The 16,462-nt window shown below is 43.5% G+C and overlaps 1 protein-coding gene across 1 annotated transcript in view; it reads right to left on the reverse strand.

Annotated features, from left to right (window-relative positions):
* Positions 1–16,462, reverse strand: part of LOC133411536 (phospholipid phosphatase-related protein type 4-like) — a 200,930-nt gene that overhangs the window by 133,421 nt on the left and 51,047 nt on the right. The window contains exons 2-3 of the mRNA XM_061694047.1: positions 15,316–15,501; positions 12,264–12,393 (exon numbers count right to left, since the gene is read on the reverse strand). Of these exons, the coding sequence (XP_061550031.1) occupies positions 12,264–12,393; positions 15,316–15,501 (316 nt within the window). The remainder of the gene's footprint in view (positions 1–12,263; positions 12,394–15,315; positions 15,502–16,462) is intronic.

A 16,462-nucleotide genomic window follows, 5' to 3' on the forward strand; every position in this document is an offset into this window, starting at 1 on the left:
TAATCCATCCATCCATCAATTTTCTGAGCCACTTATCCATACAAGGGTTGCGGGAATGCTGGAGCCTACCCCAGCTATCATTGGGCAGGAGGCGGTGTACACCCTGAACTGGTTGCCAGCCAATCGCAGGGCACTTACAAACAAACAACCATCCACAATCACATTCACACCTAAGGGCAATTTAGAGTCTTCAATCAACTTACCATGCATGTTTTTGGGACGTGGGAGGAAACCGGAGTGCCCTGAGAAAACCCACGCAGGCACGGGGAGAACATGCAAACTCCACACAGGCGGGGCCGGGGATTGAACCCCGGTCCTCAGAACTTTGAGGCAAGAGGCTCTAACCAGTCGGCCACCGAATTTAAAATAATTTAAAATAAGCAGATGGGAGTATTTCAAACTCCCCTGTTGCACAGCAAAACTGTTACAGCACAAAAGACATACAGATCCACCAGTCTGCAAGGCCATGCAGCTGAACAGGACAGGATTTAAAAAACAAAACAAAAAAAAACTAACAAACAAACAAAACAAAAAAAACAAACAACTTACAAAATTTTTTTTGTTTTGTTTATTGTAAAAGTTGGATCTTGGCTGGGTGCTGGTAGGTGACGTGGGCTTAGAAAATGTACACACCGTTTGCAGCTTTAAGATGGACATACTCAAGAACAGCAGACATTCGCTGTTCACTCTGTGCATAAGCCACGTCGAGCTGAAAGAAATAGTCAGCCCCAACTCATTGCTTCAGTTCGACAACTGGCAGAGAAGCTACAGCCAAAAGACAAAAGATAGTCTAGTTAGTCTTGGCCTAGATAGTCTTGGACTCATCGTCTTCCAGAGAACAAAAGTTGATAATAAGTTATCTCTTTTTATAAATGTGCTCTTCCCCCACACCATGGTAAAGAGGTCTTCCAAGATTAGTCCAATAAACTGGATGGCACATCTCCTTTTCAAATCTCCCTGGAAATAACTTCCTAACAATACAAACCAGATGATAAACTGTTTTTCCCCTCTGAAGTGCACACTCGACCGTAAACCGAAAATGGAAAAAACTTTATTCTCTTCATGCATAATCTGTTTTATTGTAACCACACAGAGCCTGCACCTCCACTGCCAAATGGAAAAAAGCAATGATACCTGCCCACCTTTGAAGTGTACCATCCCAAAAAAACAAACCAGAACAGAATGGTTTTTGACTCCAGCAGACTGCAAGATGGCATCTCAACAACGTCCTGCTCACCGGACCGGAGTTGGCTAACAGTCTTAGGGGAGTCCCGATCAAAGTTCAGAAAAGAGTGATTTGCAATGACTGCTGACATGCACCATATGATTCATTGTTTCATTGTGTGAGAAGATCACCACGATGACCGACGCTTCCTCTGGGTTCGTAATGACAATCCCGAGAAAGATGTCATTGAATACAGGATGAGACGGAAATATACAGGATGATATACAGGACAGGAATACGGGAACAGCTCTTTTGCCAGCAGTGGCCACCTACAGTTTAAAGAAGGGCAGCTGTTAAATTTGAACTACAGTATGGCTCAGACAGCAATTGAGTAATAGAATGGGAGCCCTGTGGACTCATGATGCACTCATCTCAGACTCCCTTAAAGACCTGCAACAACTTCATATATCCCTTGCCAACACAGTCAGTTCTCACTCAAACACCAAGGAAAAAGGAATCTGCTTCTTCTCAGATGCCTCGACCAAAGCCATTGGTGCCATAAGATATGAGAGGACAACTGATGAAGTCGGTACGTTGGAGCTATGCCCGGCTGTGCTAGCAGTCAAGATGGCAGAGCTCATCGCTGGAGAGATGGATTTTGAGCCAGATGATGTGACAAACATATTACAGAATACAGAGGCTGCTCAGAAACATTATTGTTAGTTGGTTGTTTCTATCGTTGCATTGCCTTAAAGAATGTTCCTGTGTTTCTGATGACTTGAATTTTGAGACTCAAGCAAAAAAATCAGTTAGTCGTCAGTATCCAATTTCTGTTATAAAGAAATAAAAAAAATACTAAATACTGTCAAATCAGTGAACAGACAATTTCTCAATGAATTAATATAGTATGCTATCCTGCTGCTATGTAGCATGATTCGTGCTGCAGCAATAATTGTGTATTGGAGGTATACAAATATTAAACATTGGCTGGACGGGGAAAGAAGTGGACAGTAATGCAGTATATGATTTGAAGATGTCTTTTTCACAAACTTCTGTGGGAAAAAGCACATAAATGTCTATAGCCTATCATGAAAGACTTGGCCAGCAAGAAAAAGAGCGGTCTTCTGGTTCTGCGTTCCACTATTTGCTCCATCTGTACTGCAGTACCTTGAATCTTACACCTGACACCTTCCTCCACCCATTCCAACCTGCTTGGACCCGTTTCTTCACTTCCTTCCCACACTCACCATTGCTGTGGACAGTTGACCCCAAGTATTTCAAGTCCTCCACCCTTTCTATCTCTTTTCCCTGTAGCGTCACTCTTCCCCCTCCACCTCTCTCATTCATGCACATGTAGTCTGTCTGACTTTGGCTAATCTTCATTCATCTCCTTTCCAGTGCATGCCTCCACCTTTATAACTGTTGCTCCAACTGCCCCCTGCTTATACTGCAGATCATATTGTCATCTGTCAACATCATGGTGCATGGGGATTCCAGTCTAACCTGATCTGTCTGCCTATCCATCCCCACTGCAAACAGAAAGGAGCTCAGGGCTGATCCCTGATGCAGTCCCACCTCTACTTTAAATTCCTCTGTCACACCTACAGGACACTTCACCACTGTTCTGCTGCCCTCATACATGTCCTGTATTATTCTAACATACTTCTCTGTCACTCCAGATTTCTGCACGCATTACCACAGTTCCTCTCTAGGTACCCTGTCATAGAAGAAGAAGAAGAAGAATCACCTTTTATTGTCATGAACATGCATGCATCCACACGAAATTTCTTCTCTGCATTTAACCCATCACAGTGAACACATACACATGTTAGCGGAACACACTGGAGCAGGGGGCAGCTGAAGCGCCCGGGGAGCATTTCAGGGTATCAGTGTCTTGCTCAAGGACACCACAGCCGCGAGTCCGGGGGATGTTGGCAGATGGTCCAGTCAGGGTCTTGAACCTAGGTCCCCCACGGTGGCAGGCGATGATCTACCAAGACAGAATGTAGCTCCTTCTGACCTTCTCTGTACCTCTCCATGAACACCCTCAAGGCAAATAATGCATTTGTGGTTCTCTTTCTAGGCATGAAACCATATTGTTGCTCGCAAATACTCACCTCTGTCCTGAGTCTAGCCTCCACTACTCTTTCCCATAACTTCATTGTCCATCCATCCATCCATTTTCTACCGCTTATCCGAGGTCAGGTCACGGAGGCAGTAGCTTTAGCAGGGACACCCAGACTTCCCTCTCCCCAGCCACTTCATCCAGCTCTTCTGGGGGAATCTCGAGGCGTTCCCAGGCCAGTCAAAGGATGTAGTCTCTCCAGCGTGTCCTGGGTCGTCCCCGCAGTCTCCTCCCGGTAGGACGTGCCCAGAACACCTCACCAGGGAGGCGTCCGAGAGGCATCCAAAACCAGATGCCCCAACCACCTCAACTGGCTACTCTCGATGTGGAGGAGCATCTCTACTCTGAGATCCTCCCGGATGACCGAGCTTCTCACCCTATCTCTAAGGGAGAGCCCCGACACCCTGCGGAGGAAACTCATTTCGGGCACTTGTATCCGGGATCTTGTTCTTTCGGTCACGACCTACAGCTCGTGACCATAGGTGAGGGTAGGAACGTAGATCGACCGGTAAATCGAGAGCTTCGCCTTTCGGCTTAGCTCCTTCTATACCACAACGGATCGATACAAAGTCCGCATCTCCGACGCAATTACACTCCAAAAATCGGCTGCTGCTGCACACGTGCAGACTGATAAGAGTCCTTGAATGTACTTGTCATTTTAACACATTTTAATCAAGTGCAACCAATGTGCATGTTCAAATTAAGGAAATTCAAAGGACACTTTTTTCAGTGCATGTGCTTGAGTCACAAGAAGCGATTGTGAGGGCAATAGGCGGCATAAATGATCACCTTTATCAATTCATATGTGTCCTCACAAATTCATTCATTAAATACACTGGTTAACAAATGAATTGTGAGTCCTTGCCTCTATTACATTGTTGAAATCATATGTTGCTGGGCATCAATTATTCATCAGTGCTAATTCATGTGTCTCTGTGCAGATTTATTATAACAGTTTCCCAGCATGTACTCTCAGTGTCGCCAAAGTACCAACAGCTGCAGAAACGTGCATACACCCACCATGAAGTTGGCATGAGGCACCGCACATTTCCACGGTCATTTCACTCTTGATACATCTGAACTTTGCTGTGAAAAAGAATGTACGGCAGGTTTTTGTGCGTACGCACCTTTTGTACCTGAGGCCCCTGGAATTAGCAGGTACTGTTGTCACAAGCAAAATAGCGAGTATGACCCCATTGCTGGAAAAAAAACATGTCAAAGCTCGTTTAAAGTTTGCTGAAGAACATTTGGACAAGCCATCTAAATACTCGGAGAATATAGTCTGGTCGGATGAGAGCAAAATTGAACTGTTTGGATATAACGCACACCACGCTTGGAGGAGAAATCAGAATCAGAATCAGAATCAGAATCATCTTTATTTGCCAAGTATGTCCAAAACACACAAGGAATTTGTCTCCGGTAGTTGGAGCCGCTCTAGTACAACAAACAGTCAATTTACAGAACACTTTGGGGACATAAAGACATTGACAAAAAACAATTGTGCAAAAAGATGCAGAGTCCTCTAGCACTTAGAGCAGTTCGAACGACTAATATTGCAATAGTCCGGTGCAATGACCATTGTGCAAAGGGCGCTGAGACTTCAAGGAGTGTATGCGGTTTAAAGTGACGAGTAGTGCGATCATCTGGGACAATGTCGGTTGTGCAAATGTTACAGATACTCCTCAATCAGTGTGCAAATGGAGCAGATGCTACTCTGGCATGAGTGGCCAGTATATGCAAATAGTGCAGCACGGCGAGACAACTACAGTGAGTGCACAAGTAATACATAATTGGCCCCACAGAAATGTGACAACGAACTCAAGTCAAAAAATTGCCAGCTTGTTGTAATGGAATTATAGGTTAGGTGTTTAAGAAGTTGATCGCAAGAGGGAAGAAGCTGTTGGAATGTCTACTAGTTCTAGTTTGCGTTGATCGGTAGCGCATACCTGAGGGAAGAAGCTGGAAGAGCTGGTGACCGGGGTGCAAACGGTCCGAGAGGATTTTGCACGCCCTTGTCTTAGTTCTGGCAGCGTGCAAGTCCTCAATGGTGGGTAGGGGGGTACCGACAATCCTTTCAGCAGTTTTGATTGTCCGTTGCAGTCGGAGTTTGTCCTTTTTTGTAGCAGCACCAAACCAGACTGTGATGGAAGAACACAGGACCGATTCGATGACCGCTGTGTAGAACTGTCTCAGCAGCTCCGGTGGCAGGCCGTGCTTTCTCAGAAGCCGCAGGAAGTACATCCTCTGCTGGGCCTTTTTGAGGACGGAGTTGATGTTGTTCGCCCACTTCAGGTCCTGAGAGATTGTAATTCCCAGGAACTTGAAGGTCTCGACGGTTGACACAAGGCAGCTGGACAACGTGAGGGGCAGCTGTGGCGAAGGATGCCTCCTGAAGTCCACGATCATCTCTACCGTCTTGAGCGTGTTCAGCTCCAGGTTGTGTCGCCCGCACCACAGCTCCAGCCGCTCCGCTTCCTGTCGATATGCAGACTCGTCACCGTCCTTGATGAGGCCGATGACAGTGGTGTCATCTGCAAACTTCAGGAGCTTGACAGTCGGGTTCGCTGAGGTGCAGTCGTTCGTGTAGAGAGAGAAGAGCAGCGGAGAGAGGACACAACCTTGGGGCGCCCCAGTGCTGATGCTGCGTGTGGATGAGGTGGCCTCCCCCAGCCTGACCTGCTGTGCCCTGCCCGTCAGAAAGCTGTAAATCCACTGGCAGATGGCAGGTGAGACGCTGAGCTGGAGAAGCTTGGTTGAAAGGAGTTCAGGGATGATGGTGTTGAACGCTGAGCTGAAGTCCACGAACAGGATCCTCGCGTAGGTCCCTGCACTGTCGAGGTGTTCTAGGATGAAGTGCAGTCCCATGTTGACTGCATCATCCGCAGACCTGTTCGCTTGGTAGGCAAACTGCAGGGGGTCCAGCAGGGGACCTGTGACACTCTTGAGGTGGTCCAGCACGAGACGTTCAAAGGACTTCATGACCACAGATGTCAAAGCGACAGGCCTGTAGTCATTCAGACTAGAGATTGCAGGTTTCTTGGGGACTGGAATGATGGTGGAGCGTTTGAAGCAGGATGGAACTTCGCACATTTCCAAAGATCTGTTAAAGATCTGAGTGAAGACTGGAGCGAGCTGGTCCGCGCAGACTTTGAGGCAGGATGGGGACACATGGTCCGGTCCTGTTGCTTTGTTAATCTTCTGTTGTTTGAAGATGCGTCTCACATCCTGTTCATGGATGGTTAACGCAGAAGTCAGAGGTGTGGTTGTGGTCGCGGGTGCGGCCGGGTGGGTGTGTGGAATGAAACTGTCCTTTTCAAATCTGCAATAGAAGGTATTCAAGTCGTTGGCTAGTGTGCTATTGTTCTCAGCTTGGGGGGATCGTCGCTTGTAATTAGTCAGCGATTGGAATGCACGCCAGACTGATTTCGAGTCGTTCGCGCTAAACTGTTTTTCCAACTTTGCTGCATAGATCCTCTTTGCAATGTTAATTTCTTTAGTCAGCTGGTTTCTAGCTCGATTATACAGGGCCCTGTCCCCGCTCTGATATGCATCTTCCTTAGCTTGGCGAAGCTGCTTAAGTTTAGCAGTGAACCACGGCTTGTTGTTGTGGAATGTCCGAAATGATTTTGTTGGTACACAAACCTCTTCACAGAAACTGATATAGGATGTGACAGTGTCCGTATATTCATCCAGGCTGCCAGCTGAATTTTCAAAGACACTCCAGTCTGTGCAGTCTAAACAGCTTTGAAGTTCCATCTTTGCTTCATTGGTCCACTTTTTGACTGTTTTCACTGTAGGCTTCGCACATTTAAGTTCTTGCTTGTACGTCGGTATTAAGTGAATTAAGCAGTGATCAGACGAGCCCAGGGCTGCACGAGGTATAGCACGGTATGCGTTTTTTACCGTAGTGTAGCAGTGGTCTAAAGTATTATTTTCCCTCGTAGGACAGTCGATGTGCTGCTTGTATTTAGGGAGTTCGTGGTTGAGTTTAGCTTTGTTAAAGTCCCCGAGAATAATGAGGGGTGAGTCAGGGTGTTTTTTTTCAATTTCGTTGACTTGTTCGGCGAGCGTTAGCAATGCGGCGCTCGTGTTAGCTTGCGGTGTGATATAGACTCCAGCCAGTATAAACGATGCAAACTCACGTGGCGCGTAAAATGGTTTACAGTTCAGAAACAGCGACTCCAAATGCGGGCTGCAGTGTGTGCTGAGCACCGTGACGTCCGTACACCATTTTTCGTTTATATGGAGGCATATCCCGCCGCCCTTCGTTTTTCCCGATGATTCCATGTCGCGGTCCGCTCGATGAATGTTGAAGCTGGGAAGCGTGACGGCGCCATCGGGTACAGCGTCGCAAAGCCAGGTCTCCGTGAAGCACATGGCCGCGGAACGTCCGAAGTCTTTACTGGTCTTTAACAGAAGATGAAGCTCGTCCATTTTGTTGGGTAGGGAGCGTACATTCGCGAGGTGGATCGACGGGAACGCCAATCTGTGTCCTCTCTTGCGGAGTTTCACCTGAATTCCGGCTCGTTTTCCTCTGTGGCGCCGCTTCCGCATCCATGCGCCGAAAACCGCGGACGCCGCTCCGGTGAGTAACTCGGGGAAAAAACTGAGCGGATTTTCGAAAGTCGGTGACAGAAAGTCCGGAGTAGCCTCCTTGATGGTTAGCAGGTCTCCCCTTGTGTAAGTGAGTCGTGTAAGGTCTCCAAAGACGGACGAAAAACACAAAAACAAAGACAATACTAGAGAGCGCGTTACCGAGGCGGCCACACTGGTAGGCGCCATCTTGAAACTGACACGACACATCACCCTAAAAACACCATACCAACAGTAAATTCAGAGGTGGGAACATGATGGTGTGGGGCTGCTTTCCAGCAAATGGTACTGGTAAACTTCAAATTATTGAAGGAAGGATGAATAGGCAAATGTACCGAGACATTCTTGACAAAATCTGTTGGGATCTACGAGGATGAAAATGAAACAAGGGTGTACACTTCAGCAGGATAATGATCAAAAACATACTGCCAAGGAAACTCTCAATTGGTTTCAAAGACAAAAAATAAAGCTGCAGAATGGCCCAGCCAATCACCTGATTTGAATTTTTTTGAAGTTTTTCTATTTAGTATAAATAGACTTACTTTAACTAGGATCCCTAACCCTACTGTGATTTGGGTCTGTTTTGCGCTGGTCTTGGTGAAGTAAAATGCATGAATCCATATGCTAGTAGCTAGTTGATTAGCTGCTTCTCAATCATCTGTCAATCATCTTCCATTCATTCTGCCACAGTGAGGATCATCCATGCAGCTCCTCAGGCATGGCCATCGGACGCCTCCTTCCGCAGAAATCATCATTTTGGTGAAATGGCTTCGACCATCCGTGATCCAGATGATCAGCTGCAGGACTTTTTAACTACTGTACAACCGCACAATATGCGCATGCGCAACAAGTAAAAATGGCGAGGGCCAAAAACAAAGGATATACATCACGGAATATATTTTTTTTCCAGTAAATTCAGCATTGCAGCTCTTGTGAGAATAAAGTAGTGTGTTATTCTTTGATCCGCTGTGATTCGAATCCAAAAATTCTGATTCAGCATTGTTGTTGTTTTTTTGACGGATATCAGTAGGAACTGGGACCTTAATCAACGTGGAAGAAACAATAAACAGCACAAAGACTTCAAGCTTCTGCTAGAAAGCACAAAGCAAAAAAAATGTCATGAAAAACCTAATAGAACCGGGTAAATTTAATTGGGCTTAACCGAGGTATCTTAAATGTGGCATTTGTGTTCTGACTCCTATTTAAGGTTAGTTATAATGTGATTGTTTAATTCTAAAAACAGACACATCCCCACTTATGAGGGTGTGCACTCGTGTGCAACCATATTATTTCCGTTCCCTTTACTTCTCCTCTCAAAAGATAAAAAAAATAATCAATTTAGTTGTCCATATTATAGGTCACATTAATGGTGGAAAACGTTTTAAAAATATATTTTTTTCTTTTCTTATCGCAATAGTTTATAAAACCTGGCATTTTAATACTGACTTTTCAATTCCACTGTATTGATCTATATGGCGACTCAAATCCAAACTGACCTGGTATCAGAAATAGCCAGTGAACTTTAACACTTTCTACAAAAAGAAAATCAGCTTCTTTATATCATGTTCATTTATTTGCAGCCACTGTCTGGAAGCCCTTCAGATGCCCCCGACTTGTGCGTAGCAAATGAATCCAGCGGGCACCATAACTTGGGAAATCCACAAGAATGGGGCCCGAGCCAATATACTAAGCCCTGTCCAACCAACCAATTTATACGCACAGTAGACGCACACCAAGCACAGCTGAGGCACACCACACCCAAACCACACACAGAACTTCAATCCAAAACTGTGTAACGGATATCGACTCTCAGGCCAAAGACCACAGAGCCTGGCCTGTCCTGCTTTTTAAACCACTCAGCGAAACCCCAAATATTCCTTGGCTAAGCCCACAAGCTGATAGGATGTCTGTTTTGACTCACATTGACACTCAACGAGATAAGGCTTGTTCTTCTTCACACCTAAAGCCCAAGAACAAATACTTCCCAGTAAAGAGAGATGACAGATTGCCCCAAAAAGGTCTGTGTTGTCGCCTCATCACCCACAGCTCGGCTGGGTGAGGAAGGATTATTGATGACTGTCCAACAAAGAACAATCCCCCTCTTATCATTCTCAAAAAGCCCACTCAGAAGACTGAGGATGACCAGATGACCGGCCCTCAAAACGAGCGGTCACTTCTCATTGATGGAACACGGACACCCCCGCGGGATGAGCGAAAACACTGCAAGATGGACTCCTTGTGACTCTAAACAGTATTATATATATCGAGAATGAACAATAAAGTTAAGGAAATCGCACGCCTGCTCAAACGTGGACAAAACTGCATGAGTACCCTGAATGTATGATTTGATTTCTGTGTCATTAATATGTTGATACTGCAGGTTTTGCGATGAGTCTGTTCACAAGAACTGTGCCACAGTCAGTACAAAGTACAAAAGTACAAAATATATTAAATAATGTGACATACAACAGATGAAATAGTGTTGTGTTGGACAGTATTATTTGATCTGCCAGTTCATTCTTACATTTAAGACAGTTTTAAAGTTGGGAACCGTTTTGAATAGAAAGGGGAGTCCGCCCGTGATTAGGGCGCGCCTGTATAATTAAGAAACTGATGCCTAGATCAGCTATCGCAGCCGATTTCCCAGATCGGGCCCGACATATTTTGTCAGGAACGACAAAACTTCTTCTAGTGTGACATAATCCACAAACAACAATTTGACCCTACAATAGCCCGTATCGTATCAAAAGTATGTGAACATACCTCAAGCAATCCTTGAATGAACGTCCTCTCTGGAGCAATGGTTACGACCACCACCCATTGTTCCTCATTTTGTTCCCCCCCCCCCCCCCCCCCCCCCCCCCACATACACACACAATACAGTGGCGCTGCGCAGTTGTCGTCGCCATGGTAATGAGTGTATCCGGTCACGTTCGATGGTAACACTTTTTCTGGTTCTACCTCTCCAACAGTGTTTGATTTCACAAGATAAAGCCCAGTGATCGTAAAAGACGGGATACAGTGATACAGTGGTATCTCAGCTGTCCAGCTGAGATACGGCAAGATTTTATGGCAGTAGTCTGACATAGTGCAATCGGGAAACACCAAATTTGTCTTGTAGTCTGATCCAGACAGAGAAGAAATCAGAGATGGAGGCGAGATCCCTTCCGCCCGGCGATTCAGAAGTATAAAGGCAGACCCTTCCCTTGTCTCTGGCTTTTGTTCCTTCTCTGTCCTGCGATCTCGTCCTGCCTGAACCCTCTCGGCTCCAGCCGTCCTTCCCCCCGTCCTTTTTTTCCTTTTATTTTATTGTCTCCTCGTGATTCCCCGGACACGAGAAAGGCTTGGTCCAGCATTAATCCTGCGGTGTGACCCGTATTTCCCAGCCTTCTTGGTTGGCAGGCTACTGAGAGAAATCTCTAGTATTCCCGCAAGTTACGCTCTCAATCAAGCATAAAAGCGTGACCCGCCAGCATGCCCAACGGCAGGAAAGTTACGAGCGCAACACCCCGCATCCACGTGACCAATTTTCATTTTTGGGTCTGTTCCTGTTTTTCTTCCTTTTCTTCATCTTTTTCCTGACTATTCAACTGCTTGGTTCACACCTGAGATGACTGAGAAAGAACGCATCCGAGTCAGTGACCACGTGATCCACTAATAGTGAGTAAACATTGCAGCAACTACCAGAATAAGTACAAATTGGTGCATAGTAGCTTTGGGTTGGTTTAACGATCTTACGGGTCCCAACTTTATTCTGTCTCAACACTCATCAGTTCATTCACACGCATCTCACGAGTTAAGCCATTCACTCTATATTCCGCTGTGTTCTGTTCTTCTTGTCTTGTATTATGTAGTTAATTCCCTTTGCATGTGTCCATATTTTCTCTGTAGCTTCGACAATAAATGTTCCACATATTAAGCATTCTATTGTGTACTGTATGTTTGAGTCAAGGATATTGACCTCTGCAATTGAGGACTAATTTGACAGAACTGTAAACAGATTGCTCCACTGAGGTTTTTCGTCATTTTGCCCTGCTGTTGGCTGATGTGGTGCCCCATTTTGATGCTAACTAAACATTCTTAGTTACCACATCTTCCTGTTTCAATTGAAATGGCCCATTAACACATTCATTACTTTGTTGTTGTTTTTGTAACACCAATATACGCTGCAAATCATTACAAGATGGACCAGATTCACCTGGCGTCCTCGCAACTCGCTAACTACACTTGCAGAGGCCACCAGTTGCTCATGTCTTGTTCAGTAACACAAGGTACTAGTAGAGCTATGGTAGACTTTTACTTATCATTTATCTGTAGTCTATGGTTCATTATAGTAATTGAAAATAGGCATGCAGTATACTGCTGTCGGTGTTTCCTCACCAATGAAGCGTACAACTCTGCGAATGTAAGAGTTGAAATTACAGCCTGCGGCATTGATGTTTGCCTCAGTCTGCATAGACGATGACCTCCTGGATAGATAGCAGAATAGAATAGCCTCTCCTACGAGAATCTAAACAAAAGGAAGAACAAGTAAAAATAAATTGAGTGTAATGATTAATTGGACATCTTAATTAATACAGTATATTGCAACCGGATTCCAATAACTACTTCTAATTGCTAATGACTCAGAAAGTAGCCTGTTTAGTGCTCAGTGTGTTTGTGACAAATGGAGCATAAAAATGTGTAACTTATTGATTATTGTATGCTCAGTAACATTTTGGGTTAAATTTTTATGATAAAATGTCGATATCTGTCTACCTACCATTTACAGATATTGATTTATCTGGATAGGGACGATAACAAGCAACAATGACTGAAAAAAGTCTGCAATTCCTGATACACAAAATGCATTTTGGTCATTTGTTGAGAGAAAGATGGGAGCCTCTCTGGAAGCTAAAGGAGTGAACAAAGGCCCCCTTTGAACTGCACGGTACGTAGTCGGCTTGCCATAGCTATACATGGCTCTCCTTGCCTCAGTTTGGTGTGGGTGTGGTCAGTTTTCCAGTACAAAAGAGGACTGCTTCAAGAGTTCTGAGAAACTGCTCTGACACCAAGAGTGCCAACTTGCATTAAACACTTGAGTTAATTGAAAAAAATTTGAGCTTTTTTCATACCTTTATACTTTTTCAATTGTATGTATGTTTTAAACAGACCACTTTCAAAGTGGAAGGCACACCGGATCATAATAGTCGGAATAAATTAAAGTTATCCTCACCTTATTCCTACAATCACTCACTGCAGCAAAGCAAACAGCACCAGTCTTGTTAATTAACCTTGCGTAATATAAGACAACACACTAAAATGATAACAAATTTTAAGTGTTGCAAGAAAGCAAGATCGGCATAGAAAAATGGATGACCGCCACTGGATTTGAAAGTAGGGCTGAACAATCGAATTTTAATCGGGATCGCAACTTTGGCTGCCACGATTAAATGAGCCTGATTGTCTGCGATTTTTTATATTTAAAATGCGGGCACTGGTGCATATGAAAAGTGCTTAATTTGCAGCAGTGCCTGCAACCTAGCCAGCCACCCACCAGGGGGCGAATGTATGGTTAAGCTCCAGCACTGAGATCCAGTGCCAACTTCAAAATAAAAGCCTAAAATGGCATCGATGTCCAGTGTAGTAATAGAACAATTTTAAAACAATTTTCTGTTGAGTTAGATTTTATACTGATTAAAACTAAAATTGGCATGCTGATTCCAAAATTGCCGTCAGTTTTGTTTGTAGTACGTCAAGATTTTTCTCCACAGCTTACCCTCCAGATAAGCAAAATTCCACTGATTAGCTGTAGTAACACTTGCCAGCCTGCGATTGGCTGGCAACCAATTCAGGGTGTACCCCGCCTCCTGTCCAATGATAGCTGGGATTGGCTACAGCACTCCCGCGAGCCTTGTGAGGATAAGCGGCTCAGAAAATGGATGGATGGATGGAGACTTGCCAGCTGATTACGATTGGACTCATCTACAGCTACATGACAACTTGTTTGTGCAGTCACAATTGAGACAGTGCGGTGATAGGTGTATGCAGCTCCCGATAGGTCAGTACTATCAATAGCTGTAAACAGAAAGCTAACATAGTATGAATTAAGAACATTAAATAAACATTGCAGTCATGCCTGTTTCTTTCATATTTCATTGTATGCCCATATTTGAAAAGTTTTATAAAACAAGCACATATCTGTTAAGTGCAGTATTTTTCAAATGTTTTAAGAAAACGGGGATCTATAGTTAAAAAACGTGACGTGATAGAGAAAAACTGAGATCAGTTTTGGACTCCGCACCCCGATGAAACCCCTACTAAGCAGCTGCAAACGAATGATGCAATCAGTAAGAAATAAAATATGTCTCCAACTACATAAAATTTGGGTTTATTTGGCACGGGAGAGCGCAAGATTCCAATTTGCATTATGTGATATGTTGCCAAATGCAATGAATGCATGAAACCATCACATCTTAATCGCCATCCCATAACAAAACACACTGCAATCAGTCAATCTACACCACCTACATTGAAAAAAAAGTTCTTCATTTTTCGTTGCCTATGATTAAAATGTGGTAAACAGAAGTAATTTTCCCCTCTTAGTTTAATACATTTTAAGCGAGTGTTGGAATTTAGTAACTTCAAAGGACTTTCTTTTCAGTGTATATGTGTTAGAAAGGTTTTTCAAAAAGCAGGCATTGAAGTTTTGGATATAGTGAGAATTTTTACTTGAAACTATACATACAGTATACAGCATGTTTAAATGTTTAAAAGATAAATTATTCACCAATAGTAAGTACAGTTGTTTTATGTTCTTGGAAAAAGTTTGAGAACCACTTTTTGAGAGTGACAGTGTCTTGCATTCCTTACAATAATAATATGAAATATATTTTTAGGATTAAAAAGTCTGCTTCATTTTAGTGAGGGGGACAGGTATCTGTAGGTCTACTATGCTACTGTATTTTAATGATGGTCATCATGGTGATACTTGGAGAACTAAATATCTTTTGGGTGGTACTTTTAAAAACGTTTGAGAACCACTGCCCGACAAAGAACACCAGTCAATCATAGGGCTGACACAATGACAGACACTCATTCATACCAAAAGAAAATTAAGAGTTTTGAATTGACCTAACATTCCTGTCCTACATATTGTTGACTGTAAGAGCCAGACTACTTGGAGAGAACCCTCACATAGTGAGAACATGGAAACTCCACACAAGGGGCAAAAGTCATACAGAAATCCAAAAACCATCGTGCAATGAAGCAGCAGTGCAAAAAAAACCATAATTATTTATTTCCAAAATAAATCATTTCAAAAATTAATTTTTAAAAGCTTAAATGTCACAACAAATGTCCCCATGTAGAAAATAAAAATTAACAAAAAAATAACAAAAAAAAGTGTTATGCTGGTCAGTGTAACCGAGTGTGACTGAAGTATTCTACTTACAGTGGCAGTAGGAATGGCAAATACCAAGCTGAAGAGCAGAGGCAGAGGACAAACTTCTTTTTGGGGTATGATGTAGGGTAGAGAAAGACTTTTGTCATTGCAGCTGTATCCGGAATGCACTGGCTGGAAAATATCTGTTAGCTCCAGGAAGTAAAGACTGATGACAGCTAGGGCTAGAATAGGTAGCTGCAATAAAGACAAACACAAACAAAAACATGATTAACAAATTCATTAAATTATAAATAATATAAAGTACGCTGTCCACAATAAATTGGGAATATTTGGCTGATATTGATATTTCAGGATGAACTTGAAATGCACTATAACCTTTCCAACTTAACCAAACTTAGTTTGATCCTCTCTAAACCTTTGAATGCACATCCAACTGTTCAAGGTTTTAGCACAACTTGCTGTTCTCTAACCAGGAGCTGAACAGCAGATTTTGCAGTTGGTATTTGATCCATTAATCGGCCAATAAATTTCCTGATTCAATTTGAATTTGTATTTAAACAGTCTCTTCATCTTACCATTCATATTTTGACATTATGAGACCAAGACAACACCTAACAATTGAGCAACAGTACATCGTTACTGCTAAGCTTTATAGAGGAGTTTCTTAGAGGGAACTGGCAACCAAATTTAGTGTTACAGTGCCATCAGCAGAATACAACAGAGATATAGAGACTGAAACGTGACTGGAACTGGGTATTTGGGAGTCAATGATGAGACTTTATAGAATGTTCACATAAATTTATTTTCACCTGTCGGAGCATAGTCCAAACATGTATCCCTATGCAGTCCAAACATGTATCCCTATACACTGCTCATGCATGTGGTTGGTTGCCTATCACTCCCCCTAGGGTGGTAATATAGTTCTGTTTAACATATCACAACACAACAGTCACACATGAACTAGGAGTGGAAAGTGAAGGAAACAATTTTTTTTGCCATTCAGCTCCTTGTTACACAACAGCAAGTTGTGCAAAAGGTACGGCAACCCCGAACAGTTGGACGTGCAGTGAAAAATTTAGAGAAGATCCAAATAAGTTCACCGGTAAAGGCTAAAGTAGAACCAAACTCACTGTCGTGTTTATTTCTAAATACATTATACTGTATATGTTTGAAGATATTTGAAGATATTTGCTGA

This window comes from Phycodurus eques, chromosome 13, assembly GCF_024500275.1.
Source record: "Phycodurus eques isolate BA_2022a chromosome 13, UOR_Pequ_1.1, whole genome shotgun sequence".
In the NCBI taxonomy this organism is placed as follows: Eukaryota; Metazoa; Chordata; class Actinopteri; order Syngnathiformes; family Syngnathidae; genus Phycodurus; species Phycodurus eques.